Source organism: Triturus cristatus, chromosome 7 (assembly GCF_964204655.1).
Source record: "Triturus cristatus chromosome 7, aTriCri1.1, whole genome shotgun sequence".
Classification (NCBI taxonomy): domain Eukaryota; kingdom Metazoa; phylum Chordata; class Amphibia; order Caudata; family Salamandridae; genus Triturus; species Triturus cristatus.
The window spans coordinates 1,346,212,049-1,346,235,580 of record NC_140590.1 but is presented as its reverse complement, the minus strand read 5'-3'; the positions used below and the strand labels follow the sequence as shown (position 1 = coordinate 1,346,235,580).

The window sequence follows — 23,532 nt, the reverse complement described above, 5'->3', positions numbered from 1 at the left end:
AAGGTATTCATAGAGTCCGTATTTGGTTCTAAAGGCCATCTTCCACTCGTCACCTTCCTGAAGTTTGACTAAATGATATGCTCCTCGCAGGTCCAATCTGGTATAAATTTTCACTTCCTTCACTTGGTCTAAGAGTACTGAAATGAGGGGCAAGGGGTAACGATTCTTGACTGTTATCCTGTTTATTGCCCTATAGTCTATGCAAGTCCTGAGATCTCCTCCCTTCTTCTGCACAAAGAAGAGAGGAAAGAGACTGGAGACTGAGATGGCCTGATAAAACCGTTCTCAAGGTGTTTCTTTAAATACTCCTTTAAATGTAGATTTTCCTTCTCAGTCAGAGCGTAGATGCGACTGCATGGCAAATTTGCCCCTGCCTCCAGATCAATCTTGCAGTCGTAAGACCTGTGTGGTGGCAACTTCTCGGCCTTGACTTCGTCGAATACGTCAGCAAAATCTTGATATTCTACTGGAATTTCGGTTGTCTGTATGACACACACATATACTTCATTCTTACAAAGCTGAGCAGCCCTGCATGGTTCGGACTGGGTGTCTCTCTCCACAAAACAATGTTTCTTGCAATATTCAGAATTTAACTGGACTGTTCGAGCTCCCCAATCAATGGATGGATTATGCTCCGTTAGCCAAGAAAGCCCCAAAATCAATTGAAATTGCGGGTCATCAATTAAATTGAACTGTAGAACTTCTCAATGGCCTTCTGTAGTAATCATTAATACTGGTTCCGTGTGGCTTGTTATAGGTCCGGACGTTAAGTTGGTTCCATCTACCACTCGTACAACTTCGCTTCTTTCTTTTCTGATGGCTTGTAAACCAATGTGTGTGGCGAACTTCAGATCGCAGAAGTTTCCGGTTGCCCCAGAGTCAAGCATAACTGCGATGTTCTCCAAAACCACATTCCGAAATTGTAACGTCATGGTCAAAATTAAAATGAGGAGAGGATACTTGCCGGGTATTCGACAATTGATGATTCATTGGAGTTGTTTCTCCGCTCGCATCCGCCAGTCCAACTCCATTTACTGGTGGTGCTGCAAGTTTTCCTTTTCCTTTATTGGAGTCTTTGGTCTCTTTTGACAATTCTTCACAAAATGCCCGCTACTTCCACAATATAAACATAGTTTATTTTGTCGTCTTTTCTCCTTTTCTTCCATGGGTAAAGGACCTCGAATCGCGCTAATTTGCATTGATTCAACTCCAGTGGAATTCTCAATTGTTCGAGAAGTGTCCGACTTGATTCGATCAAAACGCGGGACACTTGGTCGAAATTCTCTCTTTCGTTCGCCTTTTCCGTTCATTCTGCCTATAGTCAATCTCAAAGACCAAATCCACTAGCGCAGAGATCTCAGTAGGACGGTTCGGAATTTGTGCTAGAGCATCTTTTATTTCTTCCTTTAATCCTCTGTAAAATACAGCTGCTCTCTTATTTTCTGGCCAATCCGTTTCCACCACTAGCTTGTTAAATTGGGCCAGATAAGCTACCAGCTCCCGATTACCTTATTTTAACTCTAGTAGTTCGTTGTCCGTAGCCTGTGACACCCTTCTTGTATCGAAAATTCGAAGAAATTCCTTTTTAAAGCTTTCAAAATTGTACAGAATGGGGTCATCGTTAGTCACTAAGGGCATGGACCAGGAGGCAGCATCGCCACTGAGATAAGATAAGACGAATGCCACACGAGATTGAGCATCGGGGAAAATCGGTGTGCGGCACATAAAGTGAAGAGAACATTGTGTCAGAAAAATTTGCGCCTTTTGGGGATCTCCATTAAATCGCTCTGGAGGGGTTAGGGGAATTACAGGTGACAAGGAGTGGATAACCTGAGTGGGAGCAAAAGTTAAGGAACTCGTGCTAGGTCTTTGGTTTTCAAGTGTTGCTGCCTTTTGACTAGTCCCAGAAATGGATTCCCCCAGTCTACTAGCTAGTTCAGTAGTTTCCCTCCTAGAGCTGATTATTTCTTGCCTTAGAATTTTATTTTCTTCTCTGACTGTTTCTAAATCTCTTTGGATGTTTCCAAGAATCTCACCTAAATTTTTTAAATCAAACTCTTCAGCCATTCTGCTGGGGTGCTAGTATCAACGTGGGCACTTCACTCTGTCAGAACCAAGTTTTCTTTAGTTCTTGACTGCACAGGAGCAGAACGAAGCCTAATTCCCAATGTCCCTTTCGGGACGATCCTGTCTGGTTCTTAATAATCCTTCACAGGTAAGTACCAAGGGGGGAAAGGGGATGGGGATAAGAAGAAACTGCCAAGGTTCAGAATTCTGCCTGCGCTTCTTCGTCTTGACGTAGACTGAAAACAATTTACAATTCTCAATAATACTTAATTTTTTATCTTAATGTATACAAGTCAGTGTATAGATAACTGTCTTACCAGATTAACCTTTGGCCTTTGCTTCTATTCTGAATTGATCAGTTAGGTGTTGCTGTAGTGATGATGTAGAAAGATACTTGATTGTTGTAACTTCTTCTCTTGCAGGAAGAAGAGAAGAGAACATCATGCAATACTTCACCAAGAGAAACTCAGGTAAGTGCTTGAATGAGAAGTACTACTTTTACTGATTGATTCCTAACTATACCTTTTGATAGCTTATGTGATCAGTAGTTGTTTTTTAGAAAGGAAAGGAGGATAGTTCATTGCCAAGTACCCAAGAAAATAACTGGTCATGTTTCCTGTCTGCGATATTTTAAGTCACTTAATCCTTTTAGTGGAAGTCTAAGACCGCTTCAAACTCCGGGACCTACGAGCTTGTAATGATTAATTACCTTGAGACAAGGCTAGAATTATCGGGTAATGCGGGGAGAACAAAGGCTTTACCCGAATTGAACACAGCACCTGAAATGCGCTGACTGTGACCTTTAAGAAGATTTCAAATATAAGAAAAAATGCGGCGAAAGAAAAGGTTTTCACCGGCAATGACTTCAGCGTCAGAAACGCGCTGACTGAAACACTGTTCTCGTCAGGCATGCGCCGAACGAGGAAACCAATTAGGTTCGGCATGCGTAGAGAGAGCGTCACTAACCTGTCACCCAAGGAGACACTGGAACAACAGGAACCGTCGGGAGATAAACGACTACCAAGACGTAACTACCCTGACTAGCTGAACTCGACGGAGCCTCAAAGGGAAGCAGCTACCTCAGGAGAGACTCTGGTGAAGTGCGCAATAGAATGTTGGAGCGCGCTTCACCAAGCCAAGAAAACTTAAGGAACACTAGACTGCTGCACTGCGGGCGGATTGGCGGCCATATTGGAAGTCCAGCGCCGCCAACATGCCAGCCAACTGAGACCACAGCGAGATCCCAAGCCTTGCCGGTAAGAACGTAGGGTAGAAACAATGGCCACTGTAGGGTCACGAGGAGGAAACCTCCTGTGAACCCTGACCGTATGACAATATTCCTCCTTGAAAATCGGGGCTACGTGTCCCAGACACCTATGCGAGTTTAATAGCCCATGTGAAATGCATCGCACTTAACTGACGTGGATGACGCAGGTTTGGAACTTCCAAATAACGCCCTGGCGGCTTGAGTTTCGCTCTTGCCGGGACGTACATGTAGAGGTGCACCATGCTAACGGAGGTAAGCCGCTCTGCGTGTTACCTCTTTTCACTCTGCTTGGTTTTATTCCAGGGTGTGAGGTATTGGAGGCATGCATTGAGGTCTCTTTGTATAGACAGGATCTCTGGAATCTGATACACCTTTTTCTAAACAGTTGATTTAAGAGAGAATTAAATGGTTTTGTCAATAGCAGGGTCGGCTCACAGTTAGTTGCCGAAGTGATAACCCTCAATCCTTTGACACATATATTTTTTATAGCCATTGTTGAATAAGTTTGCATACTTTTGACTACTTGGTGATTTCTCGGTTAGAGATGACCTACACAGATTTTTATACCTTAAGTGTCTTGATGACATACACAAGTATTACACAGTGTGTATGGATATTAGTATACATAGTAGGGACACATTGTTGTAATTTGTTTATTTTAGTTGGGCACAAAGAGATGTACCTAGAGCTTGGAGAGTTGGATTCTCACATCCAATAGTAGATAAGAGAAACTAAGGGCAGACACATACACTTTGCCTTGGTATTGTCAGAGAGTGATTAATAGTAAAATGATGATGATATTTTTTGATTTGCAGGAAGACGAACCCCTAGAAGTTACATGGTTTGTTGACTATCTGACTGCCCTGAGCCTGTGGTGGCCAGTATATTTACATTTTACTCACTTATGCAGAGTGACTATTTGAAATTATGGTCCTGACGAATGCTGCTGGATCCCTATAGGGTACCGACTTATGGCAGAAACATGTTGACCAATGTTAGGGATATATTTGGTGTACTCCCCAGTCCTCTTTTTTAATTTGTCCCGGAGACCACTCAATCAAAATTCAGTGGTGACATTTCAGTGGAAATGTCACCATATTTATTACATTTTTTTGCACTCTGCCCCTCATTTACCTCTCTTCACCCCTCATCTTGAGAAAACACTTCAGCTCCTTCCCTCAGGGAGTTGTAGCCCACACCTTGGTGTGAGGAAGGAACCCATATAATGAAGCATGTCACCAAACGGTAAGTGAGGGTTCTCGTCCTGAAAGGATTTCTCCCTTTATGCTTTCTTTGACATTACACTACCTCTATTCCCTTTCCCACACCTAGCCAGGTGACCTTTGTGTGTTATATAGTAATTCGTAGCGATCAGTACCCACCTTGCTTTTTTAGATCCCTGTTGATCCTTTGTGTCTAGATTCAGACCCTAAAGGCCCACCTGATTGCTGCAGAGGTCCAGCTGATTAGGTCAAAAGGTGCTTCTGGTAGGTCCTATGTGTAACCTATGCATGTTGTATTCCTTTTTGTTAGTGATCAAGGTAGATGATAGGTCTTGAAGTCTGGCTAGTGGGTTCTGAGGGCCAGTTTATGGGATTAGATGACAGGCTGATGGATTAAGGAGGCCCAGGTGACTGGGCTTGAGATCCCGCTAGTCATTCACCAGGCCCACCTAACTGACTACAAACTCGAGCAGTTTGACTTGAGGCCTGGCTTAAGCTTTAATGCTTTCTTGGGCAGCACTGATTGTTATGTGAGTTGATTGACATGCTGAGGGCATATTGGATGCTTGATTATTGCTCCCTCTAGGAAAGAAGACACAGCAATGGTTGGTTACTGCTGCCACAAGAAAGCACTATCTTTCTGCTATTGTATGTTATTGCTACCCTATCGCAACACCCGCTGTTATAGCTTAAGGGTAGCATGACTGTTAATGGCACGTGACTCCTGAATGCAAAGCAACTTCCACTGCTATGGCTAGAAATGCTACCCCTAGTTAGCAGATACTTATATTGCTGGTGGCTGCTGCCTCCAGGGCAGAGCACACTCACTTGATTAGGTTATTAATGCCAGGACAACACACTCTACGATTACAGGCAACCACTGACAGGTCCCTTTGTACTGGCTGGATACTGTTGATATACAGAAGCTCACTACACCGTGACTCCAGAGCATCACAAAGTCCTGTGGTTTAATAATAACACTCACAGGACAGCACATATAATAATGTTTGTATAGAAACCTTGAAATCCTATGGTTTGATATGCAGCTCCTCAGAGCATCACAACTGCTATAACCAATCGCTGCTGTACTGAGGGCCGCAATTGTTGCTGTGGATGGTAGCAGCTACCCCCAGGAAAGTAAACACTCCAATTGCTGGTGGCTGCTGCCCATATGGCAGCACACACAATTTTTATAGTCACTGCTGCAACACAGTCCACACGGACCACTGTTGCTAGTGTCATCTGCTTCCAGTGTAGCATACATCACTGCTGTAGTGTACTGGTGCCACATAGGCAGCATTGGGTTCAATTACCAGACTACTCTGTGAGAATAACACATACAGCTTTGATGAATTGCTGGTGCCCTCTGAGCAATTACATTTCTATTGTTGCTCTGAAGGGTATCGCACACTTCTGTTGATTGTTGCCCACAAGCCTTCATGTCCTGTTATGGCTGGCGATTGCTGCCCCCAACAAATACTGCCATTGCCATAAAGGCAATAAACACTACTATTGTTGTTTATTGCGGCACCGAGTGTAGCTTTGACTGCTATTTTTACAACCATCTTACAGGGCAACAACACAGATTTGCCTAGTTACTGTTGCCCCAAGTACAAGTTTTCATTGTTGTTAACCACTGCCCATAGGGCAGAGTATGTTGACATGGCTGGTGACTACTGCCCTTCTTATTAAAGGGCATACTTTTGCTCATCAGGCCAAATCTGCAACAGTGGCTGGTGACCTCTGTTCTCAAGGCAGCAGGCAGGGATATAACTGGTATCTGTTGCCCATGGGCAGCTACCAGTAGTATGGCTGAAGCTCACTGCTCCCAGGGCAAAATGCAGTGCTATGGCTGGTGACTGCTGCCCCCAGGGAATAATGTATAACATTAGCTGCCAACTGCTGACCAGAGGCAGCATACAGTGATCTGGCTGGTGCTTACGCCCCCCAGGGCATCTACCACAACAACAACTGGAGACTGCTGCCCCCGGGGCAGTAGCCACCGTCAATGCTGGACACCACCAGGGCAGATCCTGCAACAATGGCTGGTGACTGTTGACCTCAAGGCAGCAGACACTGATATAGCAGTCCTATGCTGCCCCCAGGGCAGCTACCATAAGCATGTTTGATGGCTGCTTCCTCCAGGGCGTCAACCACAACCATGGCTGGTGACTGCTGCCTCAAGTGCAGAATCTGCAACAGTAGCTGGTGACTGATGCTCCCAAGGCAACGTGCAATGCTATGGCAGGTGACTGCACCCCCATGGCCGAACCTGCCTCCAAAGCAGCTTGTACTGCTATGGCTGGCAAATGAGGCTCTAAAATAGCTCTAGAACCACAGCTGGTGACTGCTGTCCCCAGGGCAGTAACCATTGACATGGCTGGAGACAGATACACCCAGGGCAGAGCCTGCACCAGTACCTGGCAACTGCTGCCCCCAAGGCAATATGCAGATCTGTGGCTGGTAACTGCTCATTCCATGGAAGAACCTGCAACAGCAGCTGGAGAGTCCAGCCCCCAAGGTAGCATGCAGCGCTATGGCTGGTGACTGTACCCCAATGCAGCTCCCACATCCACAGTTGGTGACTGCTGGCCCGAAGGCAGTAACCACTGCCATGGCTGAAGACTGCTGCTCCCAGGGCAGATCCTGCAACAATGGCCGATGACTGCTGCCCTCAAGGCAGCAAGCAGGTATAAAGCTAGTACGTGCAACAATAGCTGCAAGATGGCATGCATTGCTATGGCTGGTGATTGCAGCCCACAAGGCAGAAGCTGCAACAGCAGCTCCTGATTGCTGCCCCCAAGGCAGCATGCAGTGCTATGGCTGGTGACTGCTGCCCCCAGGGCAGTAACCATCATAATGGCTGGAAACTGCTGCCCCCAGAGCAGAACCTGCAACAATGCTTGAGGGCCAAAGTCAGTGATACAGTTGGGGTCTGTTGCCCCCAGGGCAGCTACTATACGCATGATTAATAGCTGCTTATCCCAGGGCATCGACCACAACCATGGCTGACGACAGCAGCCCATAACAGAACCTGCAAAAATAGCTGGCGACTGCTGCCCCTAAGGGGGCATGCAGTGCTATGGCTGGTGGCTGCTGCCCCCAGGGCAGAGCTTGCAACAATAGCTAGTGACTGCGTTCCCCAAGGCAGCATGCAATGCTATGCTATTGCTAATGACTGCTGCCCCCAGGGTAGCTACCACAACCACAGCTGGTGACAGCTTCCCCTAAGCCAGTAACCTTTGCCATGGCTGGGGACTGCTGCCCCCACAGCAGACCCTTCAATAATGGCTGGTGACGGCGGCCCTCAAGGCAGCGGCAGTGATATGGCAGATGTGTGCCAGGGCAGCTACAACCACAGCTAGTAACTGCTTCCCCAGGGCAGTCACCACACTCACGGCCAGTGACTGCTGCCCCTAAGATAGTTACCAAAATTCGAGGGCAGAATCTGCCACAGTGACTGAGCACTGCAGCCCTGATGCATTATGCAGTACTATGACTGTTGATGTCTGGTGCCACAGCAGGATGTGCATCCATTGCAGTGACTGCTGCCACAAGGCAACATGCAGTGCAATGACTGTTGACTTGTGCCCCTATGGCAGCACCTGTAAACATGGCTGGTGACCTCTGCCCACTAGGCAGCCTGCAGTGATCGGGCTGTCGATGTATGCCCAAGGTGCAGCACCTGCTACAATGGCTGGTGACTGCTTTCCCCAAGGCAGCAGGCAGTGCTAGGTCTTTTGATATCTGGCCCAAGAGAGCAACAGCTATCATTGCTGATGTCTGCTGCTCCCCAGGCAGCATGCAGTCCTAGGGATGTTACTGTATGTCCCCAGAACAGAACCTGCAAGCATGTCTGTTGAGTTCTCCCCTACATCAGCACCTACACGAATGGCTGATGACTGCTGACCCCAAGCCAGAAACTGCAATAACTGCCTCCCCCAAGGAAGTATTCAGTGCAATGGCTGTTGACTTTTGCTTCCATGGCAGCAAGTACTTCCATGTCTTATGAATGCTGTCCTCAAGTCAGAACACACCAATATGGTAGTTAACTGCTAATGGGTGGCTATTGCTTCTTAGAGGGCATCTTACGCAGGTATAGCCGATTGTGGGTACCCCTAGGCAGGGCCTTTTATTGGAGCTGGTGACCTCTGCACTTCGGACAGCACACACAGTTATGGATAATGAGCAGTTACCACAACCATGGCTGGTAAATGCTGCCCCAAATACGGCATGCAGTACTGTGGCTGGTGACTGCTGTACCCAGGGCAACACCTGCAACAATGTCTGGTGTCTCCTGCCCCGAAGGCAGTATTTGCTGCCAATGACTGTAAATACTGAAATTTCAGGCCAACCCCTTTGGGTCAGAGGTCAGCAAAGCCTAGTGGGTCATAATGGTTCAATTTTTTACCCTAGGACTTTGTTACATTTTTAGTTCTGAAAATACTTCAGCGAGGCACTGCAGGATGCTGAAGCTGGTGTAGCCCCTAAAAGTTCAAGGTCCACTGAAGCCTTCAGTGTTGGCACCAAAAGCTGTGAGTGGGACAAAGTAAGCATTCATGGAAACAGAGGGTGCTTTGCTTTTGAATAAATTGTTCGTCTTGTCCAGATCCCAAATCCTATGCTTGGTCTTAGTAATTTATTTACTTCTTGACACCCCTCAACGAGAAACCAGATAGAACTACACAAGACTATATTGCTTGACCATGAAGTCAGCTTCATATAAAAACAAGCATTGGCATAGCCATTAGATTTAGCCTTTGGGACCTATTAAGTGTTTAGCCATGCAGCAGATTATTCTGGGTGGTTAATTATAGCTGAATTCCTGAATATTTATAAGGTTATATCAAGCTCAAATTGAAACATGTGGAAACTCGTCGTATTGGGAGCAGTGTGGGCTAGCTTGCAGTGGTCTAGGGGCAGCTGAGGTAAGCTTACAGAAGTGGGGAACGTGTGCAAGCATGGGAGCAGTGTCAGGTCGCTTGAAGAGGCATTCAGAACAAGGAATATCTACTTTTAGTTTGTTTACCCAAAACAAGCCTGTAGTGTTTGCTGCCTGTTCTAACTAATAGTGGTATTACTGCATTTTTTTCACAAACCATAATAACAGTTTTCTCTGAATACAAAGTTGTGCAAAATACGTGGCACACCTCTTTCCGTACACATTGGGTGACTTTTTACCCCTTTGAACGAATGTTAAAGACAGCCCTTTGTATATATATTTTCTTTGTAATGCTGAGGTTTATAAGTGTTTGTAATGTTGCCCTGAAGACTAAAAAAACTATTGTCTTTACTCAGCCACTACCAGTCCAATGTGTGCCTTTTTTCAGAGAACTCAACCATCACTTGAAATTGAAAGTTGATAAAAAAGCAAACGAAATGTGAAATTGGGCATCTCATTTTGAATCATAAAATAGTACACAGATGGTATGTGCACTGCAGATGAAAGAAGTTACGTTATGTCAATTGGCAACATGTTCACATATAAACAATCTGACTCACTCACTCTCAAATACAGAATGACAAATACCCACATAGGCATACATGCATGCAACACACAATAACGCAAAAGGCGACAAGCACACTGAAAACATTATATAATTGCACAATCTGGCACTCTCACGCAGAAGACTTCACCTACACAAACACCACACACACTACAGATGTGAAATATTTGACCACACTGGGTTAACGTGGAAAAATGACAAAATAGTTAATAATGCTTAAAAATGTATTGCATTATACTGCATAATTTATTTATTTTCTTCTTGCATAATTTAATCAACCCTGCGATAATGTTTTAGTCCTTCCTGGCACATAAATCTAGTAGCTCCGCCCATACCTAACAAGTGCCTTTATGACGTCTTCTGTCAATCATGAGCTTTCATCAAGCAGCATTTTGGGACATGCAGTTCCACGCTGAAAATATGTACGCAACAATCGGATTACGCAGAAAACTGTTGGTTAATCTGCTAAAATGTGTCACAAACTGCATGGGAGAACTTAGTAACGCCATTTACCAACACTTAAATATCAGTGGATCCTCATAATAACAGTTGTGAGGGGTAAAGATATTTTGCAATAAGGGAAACTCTGGTGTCTAATGATACTTCAACCGCCTATAAACTAAATGGAAATGAAAAACAGTTTAATTGAGCGTGGCAGAAAACCACTACTAAAGAAGTCCCAGGGCAAATGTTTAAGCCTGTCGAACAATACAGAAGGTCCATTAGAGAACCAGGGCGTGCCTCATGGGACCCTCGAAAGAGGTCTCCATAGTGCCACGCGCCAGAGACGGCTGGCACCAAGACATAAAGGGGTAGTGAAGCGATCGTCGTCAAATTAAGCATGGCCCCTGCATCCTTCCAACCCCACCGTCTGGCGGTGGGGGGAGGTCCTTTCCACATGCCATGCCATGGTCCTGGATTGAGTGGATGACGGACAACTAAGGAAAGGAAAACTGCTACTCGCAAGGAGTGGGGTAGTACGGGTGAGAGCTTTCTCAGTCCACCAAAGAGACCATTCAAATGGGGAACCGCGGGGGCAAAATGGTGCTCAAGGGGCGAGACGTTGTGGCGTAAAAGCCAGAGCTGCCGTCTCCGGAACTGGGGAGCCAGGATGGAATCTCTGCGAGGGCAAATCACTTAATCTCCTCATGCCTATAAAAAACAATGCCTCCATGTTTTATGTAACTGGTGCTCGTGCAAAGCGCTCCAATACCTTCCGGTCGAGCGCGCTATATAAAACTGCAAAAAAAGGGAGCCCGGGTTGTATTGTGGTGGGGCCTGGTGGTAAGAGAGATAGAGAAGGCTACAAACACATTGCAATACAGATGACTGCACTCAAGTGGCCGCCTCCTTCACTGCGTGAGTCATGCAGGGGTGTCTCCGTGTTCCTGTGGTGTAAAATGGGCTTTGCCGTTCTGAACACTATTGACGGTTGTTGGAAACAGCCCACTCCCACTCCGCAGGGTGGTGGTGGACTCCCCGAACACACTGTGGTAGCTTGGCTCGAGTGGTCAGGAAACAGGCGCAGTGCTAAGCATACAATATACCCATACAATAACCATGCGTGCATCCGTTCCAAAAACGACTCTACACCGTAAAAATTATGAAAATATTCTTCTTTATCTTTTTCTCTTAGTTGCTGATTGGAAAAATAAATAAGTCAATCACAATATACAATTTTAAATAGTGCAGGCCACATAAATATTTGCTGTTTGCTGAAATAAATAGGGGTGATCATAAATAACAGGGCATAAATACAAGTGCAATATATACAGACAATTAAATACTTTGAGGTAATAAATACTGTACCAATAAATACTGTACCAATAAATACTGTACACCAACAAGTCCTGTGGACCTATAAATACAGTGCAGCATTAAATAGATAAGAACTTAATAAATACAGTTTCCCCAATAAATAATTAGAAGTATACAATAACACTCATGAATCAGATGACACTTCAATACTTAAGGGCTGATTTGGCCCCGGCACAACTTGTAGGGTGTGGAAGGCTTGGGGGGTCCTACTCCCTGGCTGAGGCAAAGGCTGAGGCCTAAACTGAGGTAGATCAAAGGGGGGAATTCCAATGCCCTGGCTTTCCTCTCCACACAACCTCTCTAGGTTAGTCCCAGTTCACCCCAGGCACAGTCAGGTGGGTTTCAGCACCTCCCTAGCCCCTTAGAGTAGTCTCTCAGGTCTCCACAGGGCCTTAGGCGCCCTCTACTCCACTTACTGCCCTTTTCTGATGTTCCGACGCCGCTGGAGTCGTGTCGACGCCGTGAGGCGGTTCCGGTTCGGTCTCGGCGGCCTCGGCACAGTGTCAGTTCTTTGTCGACGCCGGTAGGCGGTTCCGGTCCGATGTCGGCGGCCTCGGTTCGATCTCTACCTCCGATTCGACGACGTCGGGCAGTCTCTTCACGATGTCGACTTCGGGCGGCTCCGGTCCGATGGCGCTCTCGACTCCGATGACGTCGGCCGGCCTGGCCTCGATGTCGACTTCCGGCGACTCCGGGGTGCGATCCTCACCCCCGACCTCCGGTGCTCCTCCTCTCAGGTTCCGGGCGACTCCGGAGTGCGATCCTCACTCCCGACCTCCGGTTCACCTCTACCTCGGTCTCCGACGACTCCGGAGGGCGGACTTCACTCCTCCGATGACGCCGCTCGCTCGACCTCGGTTCACTTCCTCCTCGACCTCTGGTATTCCTCTCGACCCCCGTCGGCGCCCTCTCACGACCTCAGGCGGCTCCGGGTACGACGTCTGCTACTTCAGTCAGCGCCGCTTCTCCACCTCGGGCTCCAGGTCTCAGGCTACTCGACGCCAGGCTCCAGGGAAACCAGTTTCCAGGTCAGGATCTTGCTGCTTTCTGCTTCTAAGGCCTGTTCCTGCTGTTCAGGTCCTTAGGATGAGTTTTTCTGTCTTCTTCCCACACAGGGCTATAGGCTGGGATCCATCAGTAGGGACAAGTATCAAGGGTGGGTTTATGGACCCCACTCCAGGCACAAGTTTCCACCCCTGCTGCTTCACTCCTTCCTCCTTCACTGTTGTGCTCCTCTCTCTTCACCAGTCAGGTGCCAACTGCCAGCTCCAACTGCCAACTGCCTCTCTTATCCTCCCAACATTCTAAACCGCCTCCAACGGTCACAGGGTTCTGGAAGCTCCTGGAATGTTCTGGAAGGTGCTGGTAGGTTCCAGTGGATGCTGGTGATGTCACAGGTGGCCACCATCTTGTGCTCCAGGCCCTCAGACAGAAGTTTCAGGGGTAGCTAAAATGGCTCCCTGAATCTGCAGCAACACGAAAAAGTCTGGTGGTTCCCAAAAAGGAAAAATTCACACAGGGTTTGAGGCAAAAGTGGGACAAAATAAATAATGATGAGGAGGGACCACCCAAAGGGCTGACAGGTCTAACACGCGTCCCCCCCAGCTGAAAGTGGGGAGAGCTACCCAACCCCTTGGGAGTTCTCATCACTAAGGCGGAAATACCTTGAGAGACCGTCTGCATTGGCGTGGTCCACTCCAGGCCGATGTTCCACCTGAAAGTCCATCCCCTGTAGGGAAATAGACCACCTCAACAACTTGGGATTCTCCCCCTTCATTTGCATCAGCCAACGAAGGGGTCTGTGGTCGGTCTGAACCAGGAAGTGCGAGCCAAACAGGTATGGCCGCAACTTCTTCAGAGCCCATACCACTGCAAAGGCTTCACGCTCTATTGCACTCCACTTCTGTTCCCTGGGAAGTAGTCTCCTGGATAGGAAGACCACGGGTTGATCCAGACCCTCTTCGTTGAGTTGCGATAACACTGCCCCAATGCCATGTTCTGATGCATCTGTCTGGACAATGAACTTCTTGGAAAAGTCTGGGGCCCTTAAGACCGGGGCCTCGCACATGGCTTTCTTCAATTTCTCAAAGGCTTGCTGACAAGCCTCCGTCCAGACTACCCGTCGAGGTTGTTTCTTGGACGTGAGCTCCGTGAGAGGGGCTACGATGGTACCGTACCCCTTCACGAAGCGGCGATAGTATCCCGTGAGGCCCAAAAATGCTCGGACCTCAGTCTGTGTCTTGGGGGGTTCCCAGGCCATGATGGCCTCGATCTTCGCCTGGAGGGGTTGCACCGTTCCCCTACCCACCAAGTGTCCAAGGTACACTACCGACCCCTGCCCGATCTGGCACTTGCTGGCCTTGATCGTCAATCCAGCTTGTCTCAGGGCCTGGAGAACAGCTTGCAGGTGACGCAAGTGATCCTCCCAGCTGTTACTGAAGACGGCTATGTCATCCAGATAAGCAGCAGAGAAACTCTCCATCCCGGTGAGGATCTGGTTTACCAGGCGCTGAAACGTGGCAGGTGCGTTCTTGAGCCCAAAGGGCATCACACAGAACTGGTAGTGGCCATTGGGCGTGGAGAAGGCTGACCTTTCCCTTGCTCCATCAGTCAAAGAGATCTGCCAGTACCCCGAAGTAAGGTCAAAGGTACTTAGATATTGGGCAGCTCCCAGCCGGTCAATTAATTCATCCGCCCTAGGGATCGGATGTGCATCAGTCTTTGTCACTGAATTCAGTCCCCGGTAGTCCACACAGAACCTCAGTTCTGGTTGGGCACCCGGTGGTGCAGCTTTTGGTACTAACACCACCGGACTGGACCAGGGGCTGCTAGAAGGTTCAATCACTCCTAGCTCCAGCATCTTAGTGACCTCACTATGAATGCTGGCCTTCACCTTGTCTGACATCCGGTAGATCTTGGACTTCACAGGTGGGCTGTCTCCTGTGTCCACGTCATGGACGCACAGGTGAGTCCTACCCGGGACAAGGGAGAACAACGAGGAGTACTGCCCCAGGACCTGGCGACAGTCCTCCTGCTGTTCAGGAGTTAGAGATTGGGAGAGAATCACTCCCTCCACCGACCCATCCTTTTCTTGAGACGCAAACAGATCAGGGAGAGGCTCGCTTTCCACGTCCTCTCCTCCGTCAGTCACCATCATCAAGATGACTTCGGGCCTCTCGTGGTGGGGTTTGAGGCGGTTGGCATGCAGCACCCGCAGGGGCTGACGAGGGGTCTTCAGGTCCACCAAGTAGGTAGCCTTACCCTTCTTCTCCAACACCTCAAAGGGTCCTGACCAGCGATCCTGGAGGGCACTAAGCTCTCCGGGTTCGATCACCCACACCTTCTGGCCAGGCTCCAACTCCACCGGGTGAGCGTTGTGGTCATACCACGCCTTCATCACTGCTTGGCTGGCTTCCAAGTTGTCAGAAGCTTGCTTCCACAACTTAGCCATTTGGCTCCGGAAGGCCAGCATGTAGCTCACCACATCCTGGGGGAGCTTTCTGGGAGTTCTTTCCCATCCGTCTCTCACCAGGTTGAGAGGTCCACGTACAGGGTGCCCATACAGAAGCTCGAAGGGGCTGAAGCCCACTCCCTTCTGTGGCACTTCCCTGTAAGAAAAAAGTAAACAGGGTAGGAGGACGTCCCATTTCCTCCGCAGGCTTTCAGGCAGACTTCTGATCATGCCCTTCAAGGTTTTGTTAAACCTCTCCACCAGACCATTGGTCTGGGGGTGGTAAGGAGTTGTGAACCGGTAGGTCACTCCACACTCCTTCCACATTGCCCGCATATATGCCGACATGAAGTTGGTCCCCCTGTCGGACACAACTTCCTTGGGAAAACCCACTCGGGTAAAGATTCCCATCAGGGCCCTAGCCACAACAGGTGCTGTTATGGTCCTCAGAGGTATTGCCTCTGGGTACCGTGTGGCATGATCCACCAGAACCAGGATAAACCTGTGACCAGCTGATGTTGGCGGATCTAACGGACCCACAATGTCGATGCCCACCCTTTCAAAGGGGGTGCTAACGACAGGAAGTGGTTCCAGGGGAGCTTTCAGCTTCACCCCTGTTTTCCCACTGGCTTGGCAAGACACACATGTCCGGCAGTAGGTATCGGACGACACTTTCATCTGAGGCCAATAAAAGTGTGGGACAAGACGGGCGAAGGTCTTGTCTTGCCCCAGGTGTCCTGCCAATGGTATCTCGTGAGCCAACTCTAAAAGGAAGGCTCGATAACGTTGAGGGACTACCAAGGCTCGTGACGATCCATGTAGGGGTGCCTTGGGTTCACTGTAGAGAAGGCCATCCTCCCAGTAAACACTGTAGTTCCCTTCAACGTTCCCTGCTGCCTGGGCTTCGGCCTGTCGCCTCAGCCCCTCAAGGGTAGGGCACTCCCTCTGGCCCTGGCAGAATTCCTCCCTGGACGGGCCTCCCTCCACGTGCCACTCGGCCGGGATGGGTAGGTCCTCCAGGTTGGTAACGTCCCCCTCCGCAGACTCCTGGTCCACCACCTCCGGTGGCCTATCCGTCCTACGGGGTGGAGACGCCGAGGCAGGCTCCTCCTGTCCTCGGTTCTTCCCTTGACTGGCAGCTGGCTGGGCCTTTGTTCCAGGCTCCAGCCGGAATGAACTCCCTCTTCGGGTAGTCACGGACCTTGTGCTAACACAGGCCCAGTCAGGTGTACCCAGCATCTCGGTATGAGTCCGGTATTCCACCTCCTTCCAAGCGTTGTGCTCCATGTCATTGCCCAGCAGACAATCGACTGGCACGGCAGGGCTTACGGCAACTCGAAGTGAACCTGCAACCCCCCCCCATTCAAAGGGAACCTCAGCCACGGGATAGTGGCCGGTTCTGCCGTCAGCCATCGCGGCTGGGTGGAGTACATCGGGAATGACTTGCTCTGGAGACACCAGTTGGCTACGTACCATAGTCATACTGGCTCCTGTGTCTCTCAGAGCCTCCCCTCTTTGGCCATTGATGGTGATCCACTGCCCATACTTTGCAGTATTTGCGGGCACCTGGATCTTAGGAACCATCTCCCGTTCTCCCAGGGACACTAAAGTGACACCCGCCCACTCCCTTCCCTTAGTTAAGGGCATCTCCTCCCCGAGCACTACACTAGCTACTCCGGGGGGCTTTCCTCCAGTGGGAGGGGGTGAGCGTTTCTGACACTTCGGATCTCCTTTATAGTGTCCAACGCCACCGCACTCGTAGCAATGGACAACCCTTGGCTGCTGACTCTGGCCAGGATTAGGGTTTCTGGGAGGGTTAGCCTTAGAGGTGAATCCTGTTCCCTTCCCTTGGAAGTTATTTTGGGGGCCTTTGGAGAACTCCTTTTTCTTTTCCCCTCCTTCTTTCTTCTGGGGGGCGCCCTGTCCGGTCTTTTGAGTATCCCCTCCAGTCCCCCTTGTGGACACCCGGGTACTAGCCCAAATGTCCGCCTCCTCAGCAAGCTTCCGGGGACTGGTCAGCTTGCTATCCACCAGGTGTTGCCGCAGTTCAGGGAAACATTTCTCGAGTAGGTGTTCCTTCAACACTAGGTCAAACAGCTCCTCGTAGTTCCTTACTTCACTGCCCTGAATCCAACCTTCCAGTGCCTTCTTTGCATAGTCCAGGAAGTCCACCCAATTCTGTGTGCCCAGTTTGTGACTACCCCTGAACTTCTGTCTGTACTTTTCCGGAGTAAGTCCAAACTTCCTGATGAGCGCCAGTTTCATGGTGGGATAGTGGGTTTGCTCATCCTCTTCGAGGGCCAATAAAGCATCCCTACCAGCTGGAGGCATGTATTTATACAGTCCCCCTCCCCAATACTTCGCTGGAACCCCATGGGCCCTCAATGAGACCTCATAGGCTGCTAGCCACTTGGCGATGTCGTCACCCGCCCCATAGCTTGCTACAATGTCCTTTGGCAGGTAAGGTTTGGATTCCCTAGTGGACTCTTGGTTTTGGCTGCCACCATTAGGAACAGGTTGTGCCCCGATTCTCAAAATCTGAAGATCTATTTCTTTCAGTCGCAATTCATGGGCCATCCTCTGCTCCTCTTTCTCCTTTTCCAGCCTTGCTAAGTCCCATGTGAGCTGTCTCTTCTCTCTCCGATCTGCTAACTCCACTTCGGATAAGCCCCCACTAGAGACAGTGCTGCCCTTCCTAGAAAGTGTCCTGGGCCCTGCTGACAGGTTCCCCACCTCAGGTTGGTACATCTCAGCCCCCTCGGGGTCAGGCTCTCCATCCCTGTCTTCCTCCTCAGCCTTGCTTTCCCTGCGTGCCTCCCCCCAAGCCCTTAAGCTGGTTTGAAGTGCACCCTTCTTTGCTCCTGGGGGACAGTACACCCCCTCTCGCTGGCAAAACTCCCTGAGTTGGGCCACAGTGTACGTGTCTAGATTTTCAAGAACAAACTCCATCTTGCCCACTCAGGTTAGAGGACAGGTTTTGTGCAGTAACAATGCAGGGGGGTACCTTTAATAATACCTCCTCCCACCACCAGAGTAAATTTGGAAAAAACAAAAACCCACAATTAGGAAGGCCGCTTTGAGAAAACTCCCGGTGTAGGCCTATGGACTACCCACAGTTATTGTTGAGTATATGTAGGCACAGCTCTATCCCACCGCTGCCACCAATTTATGTTGGAAACAGCCCACTCCCACTCCGCAGGGTGGTGGTGGACTCCCCGAACACACTGTGGTAGCTTGGCTCGAGTGGTCAGGAAACAGGCGCAGTGCTAAGCATACAATATACCCATACAATAACCATGCGTGCATCCGTTCCAAAAACGACTCTACACCGTAAAAATTATGAAAATATTCTTCTTTATCTTTTTCTCTTAGTTGCTGATTGGAAAAATAAATAAGTCAATCACAATATACAATTTTAAATAGTGCAGGCCACATAAATATTTGCTGTTTGCTGAAATAAATAGGGGTGATCATAAATAACAGGGCATAAATACAAGTGCAATATATACAGACAATTAAATACTTTGAGGTAATAAATACTGTACCAATAAATACTGTACCAATAAATACTGTACACCAACAAGTCCTGTGGACCTATAAATACAGTGCAGCATTAAATAGATAAGAACTTAATAAATACAGTTTCCCCAATAAATAATTAGAAGTATACAATAACACTCATGAATCAGATGACACTTCAATACTTAAGGGCTGATTTGGCCCCGGCACAACTTGTAGGGTGTGGAAGGCTTGGGGGGGTCCTACTCCCTGGCTGAGGCAAAGGCTGAGGCCTAAACTGAGGTAGATCAAAGGGGGGAATTCCAATGCCCTGGCTTTCCTCTCCACACAACCTCTCTAGGTTAGTCCCAGTTCACCCCAGGCACAGTCAGGTGGGTTTCAGCACCTCCCTAGCCCCTTAGAGTAGTCTCTCAGGTCTCCACAGGGCCTTAGGCGCCCTCTACTCCACTTACTGCCCTTTTCTGATGTTCCGACGCCGCTGGAGTCGTGTCGACGCCGTGAGGCGGTTCCGGTTCGGTCTCGGCGGCCTCGGCACAGTGTCAGTTCTTTGTCGACGCCGGTAGGCGGTTCCGGTCCGATGTCGGCGGCCTCGGTTCGATCTCTACCTCCGATTCGACGACGTCGGGCAGTCTCTTCACGATGTCGACTTCGGGCGGCTCCGGTCCGATGGCGCTCTCGACTCCGATGACGTCGGCCGGCCTGGCCTCGATGTCGACTTCCGGCGACTCCGGGGTGCGATCCTCACCCCCGACCTCCGGTGCTCCTCCTCTCAGGTTCCGGGCGACTCCGGAGTGCGATCCTCACTCCCGACCTCCGGTTCACCTCTACCTCGGTCTCCGACGACTCCGGAGGGCGGACTTCACTCCTCCGATGACGCCGCTCGCTCGACCTCGGTTCACTTCCTCCTCGACCTCTGGTATTCCTCTCGACCCCCGTCGGCGCCCTCTCACGACCTCAGGCGGCTCCGGGTACGACGTCTGCTACTTCAGTCAGCGCCGCTTCTCCACCTCGGGCTCCAGGTCTCAGGCTACTCGACGCCAGGCTCCAGGGAAACCAGTTTCCAGGTCAGGATCTTGCTGCTTTCTGCTTCTAAGGCCTGTTCCTGCTGTTCAGGTCCTTAGGATGAGTTTTTCTGTCTTCTTCCCACACAGGGCTATAGGCTGGGATCCATCAGTAGGGACAAGTATCAAGGGTGGGTTTATGGACCCCACTCCAGGCACAAGTTTCCACCCCTGCTGCTTCACTCCTTCCTCCTTCACTGTTGTGCTCCTCTCTCTTCACCAGTCAGGTGCCAACTGCCAGCTCCAACTGCCAACTGCCTCTCTTATCCTCCCAACATTCTAAACCGCCTCCAACGGTCACAGGGTTCTGGAAGCTCCTGGAATGTTCTGGAAGGTGCTGGTAGGTTCCAGTGGATGCTGGTGATGTCACAGGTGGCCACCATCTTGTGCTCCAGGCCCTCAGACAGAAGTTTCAGGGGTAGCTAAAATGGCTCCCTGAATCTGCAGCAACACGAAAAAGTCTGGTGGTTCCCAAAAAGGAAAAATTCACACAGGGTTTGAGGCAAAAGTGGGACAAAATAAATAATGATGAGGAGGGACCACCCAAAGGGCTGACAGGTCTAACAACGGTAAAACCTCATGCCGGGCGCCCACACTCCCAACACATTTACCATGATGACTCACTTGGTTACCTCTGAGAGGCAATGTGTCAGAAGCAGGAAGAGTAAATTTTATTTATCTGCTGGGAGCAACTGCCAATGCTTTTGATCCTGCGACCGAGCCACACTCCGAATTGCGGATCATTCCTTAATTTGTGATTTACTAAAGGATTCCCTTCGGTCACTTTTAACTGATTCATGTTTGCAGTTAATTGATTCGGTTTCGTCACACACGGGTTTCGGTTACACAGTTATTCATGACAAGAAAAACAAGCTAAACGAAAAACAACCTTTGAAATCTGACCCGAAACAGATGGGACACTGTGCGGAGCTGCTCGTAACCGCAAGCCGTAGGCCATGGGCGGATACATTGCCTGGGAAAGGTGGGACGTTGCCCAATTGCGTCCTGTCTTTGCACGGAAAGTCCAATAGGAAAAATGCTGGGGGCAAAAAACACACGCACGAGCATGTGAAAAGTGCTGAGTGATTCCAAGAGGTCGCTTTCCTAGAGCAGCGCATGCGCGCTGCGCTAGGCTCGACCTAAAAACTCAGAGGGGGCAGAATTGGCAATCTTACTTGCCGAAAATGCACTTTTCTCTACGAGCATCTGCACTATGTCCTGGTCATCTGGAGAGTAAAAATATGGCTACCTGGTGCGGGCTGAAGACCGCCTCTGCGGATGGGAATGGCCCAATACTTGGGGTATGTCCCCCGGGCACAGAGATGGTCCTAGTAAAAGGATTCAATAGTTTCTCTTGAGTTCAATGAACCAGATATAGTCCATAGGTTTTGATGCTGTTTAATATTGTTATTCCATCACAATATTTGTTAATAAACTTCAACTCCCAAAATGCATTATTCTTAAAGAGTTTGTTTCATGAAATCCAATGTTTGTTCAATTGGTTTTCCAAACCCAATGCATTTTGGCGTTCCGCCTTCATCAGGGCATGATCTATAAATGAAATGTATTCGGCTATAAGTCTATGTCATACAGAAGAACACCATCGTTTTCGATGCTCAAACTCATAGAGCGTGCCTTTGTGTGAAGTAATTCCGAAAGTGCGTGAAATTGTTGTGAAAAAGAGAACCCAAAGATATGCCCGCTTTAGATATGAAGACTTGTTGTTTTAGGGAACTTAATAATGCCGACGTTAATGGTCGTGTATGAATTGTTACCGGCAAGTTGGAATATCGATATTAGTCACCGCGTTCCTAAGTTTTAGTATGAGATGTGCCCAATAAATTTAAAACAACGTGGTTTATTCTTGTACTATAGTTTGTGCACATCACTATTATCCATGAATCTCTGGTAACAATAAGCCGCCGCGAGCCGCGTTCTTGTGTATTAGTTCGAGATGTGCCCAACGAGTTTAAAGCAAAGTGGTTTGTTCTTGTGCTCTAGTTAGTGAACGCCACTATTGGACGTGAATCTAAAGTGGCAATATGCCGCCGCTTACCGGTACGTTCATAGAAACAAGCTTTTCAGGTTCCGTTCGCCTCGGGAAATTCAGCTTGTGAGCCTTAACCCTGACGTGCTGTTTAAATCGGCCTGCCGTACTAGTGCGCATAGAAAGCGGACTATGTATGTTAGAATCTGTGGGTGAAGGTGCCGGCTAAAGACAATTCTATGTTATCGAATATTAACAATCCTATTGGGTGTATCACCTAAATTAAAAACTTAATTAAGATCTTAAACATGAGAATATATCTTATATAAATAAACGTGAAGAGTGGATGAGAATGATGCGTGAGACCACTTAACAGGTGTGTATTCTACACTGATGCTGAGTGTTTGAAACCCTTAATGTGTGGTGTTATACATAAATAAATAAAAACAGTAAGGTAGTTGTATAGTGGGTTCATAGATAAATCAAAATACAACGGTACAAATACAGTCTTATTAATCAGGCTTATAGGTAACATTGGAATTCCATACGTTCGTTCATTCTATAAGGTTTTAAGGAATTTACTGTTTTTATTTATTTATGTATAACACCACACATTAAGGGTTTCAAACACTCAGCATCAGTGTAGAATACAGTGCATTTCCCAGCTAGGGGATGTATGGGCCAGGGGCAGTATATTGTCCTTCCAGGAGCTCCAAATCCACTACTCCTTACATTCGTCCCAGTTTTATAAATATTTGCAGTTGAGACATGCCCTCCACACACATGTTAAGGATGAGATGAGGCTCCCCGAGCATAGCCCCACTGAAGCTCAGACGCTGCTGGGAAACTTGGGAGGGGGGGGGGGGGATCTCCCGCATTTATCGCACCCTAGTTAACAATACCCTCACATCCCTTGATAGATTGAAGGGTCAATGGGTGGAGTGGGTAGGCCCCCTTCATGAGGCGGACTGGCGTGATGCCCTCATGGCCCCCAGAACAGTCACCGTCTCCGCAATACTCAAGCTGATTCAGCTCTACTACTTGCACGCTGCGTACCTTACCCCCTTACGCCTGTGTCGAGCGGGTATGCGCCCAGATGCGTCATGCACGAGTTGCAGTCAAGCGCCGGCCGACTTCCTCCACATGATTTTGTCATGCCCCCGCTTGGGACAGTTCTGGGGATCCATTGAAGTGGAGTTAATGGAGTTACTGGGCTGGGAGGTCCCTCGTAATCCACGTCACTCTTTGCTGGGGATCACTGATGGGCTGGACGGGTCCAGGAGTGACAAGGTATTTTTTAATATAGCCATGATGGGGGCCAAGCGTGACATAGCGGCAGCCTGGAAAAGCCCTGACCCACCTGTCCTGGAGTGGTGGCGTAGGGGGGTGGAATGATGCACAACCCAAGAGCAAGTCCTTTATAAAGTCAAGGGGTGCGTCAAGAAATACAGCAGAGTGTGGGGGAAGGGGTTGGGAAATGTGGAGGGTCTTGATTGACTTGGTTCTAGACCCTATCAATGCAATTTGTTTTTATGGGGGTTCGTGATTGGGGGCTATGTCGCTTTTGTGAATGGACTTAACTTTGTGATTTCCGTGTATTGGCTGAATTGTTTTCCGTGTTGTAAAATCAAG

At 48.8% G+C, this 23,532-nt stretch overlaps 1 protein-coding gene across 1 annotated transcript in view; it reads left to right on the top strand.

Annotated features, from left to right (window-relative positions):
* The window catches only part of LOC146812034 (uncharacterized), a 95,959-nt gene that overhangs the window by 25,610 nt on the left and 46,817 nt on the right, over positions 1-23,532 (top strand). The window contains exon 5 of the mRNA XM_085615120.1: positions 2,490-2,537. Coding sequence (XP_085471246.1) covers positions 2,490-2,537 — 48 coding nt within the window. The remainder of the gene's footprint in view (positions 1-2,489; positions 2,538-23,532) is intronic.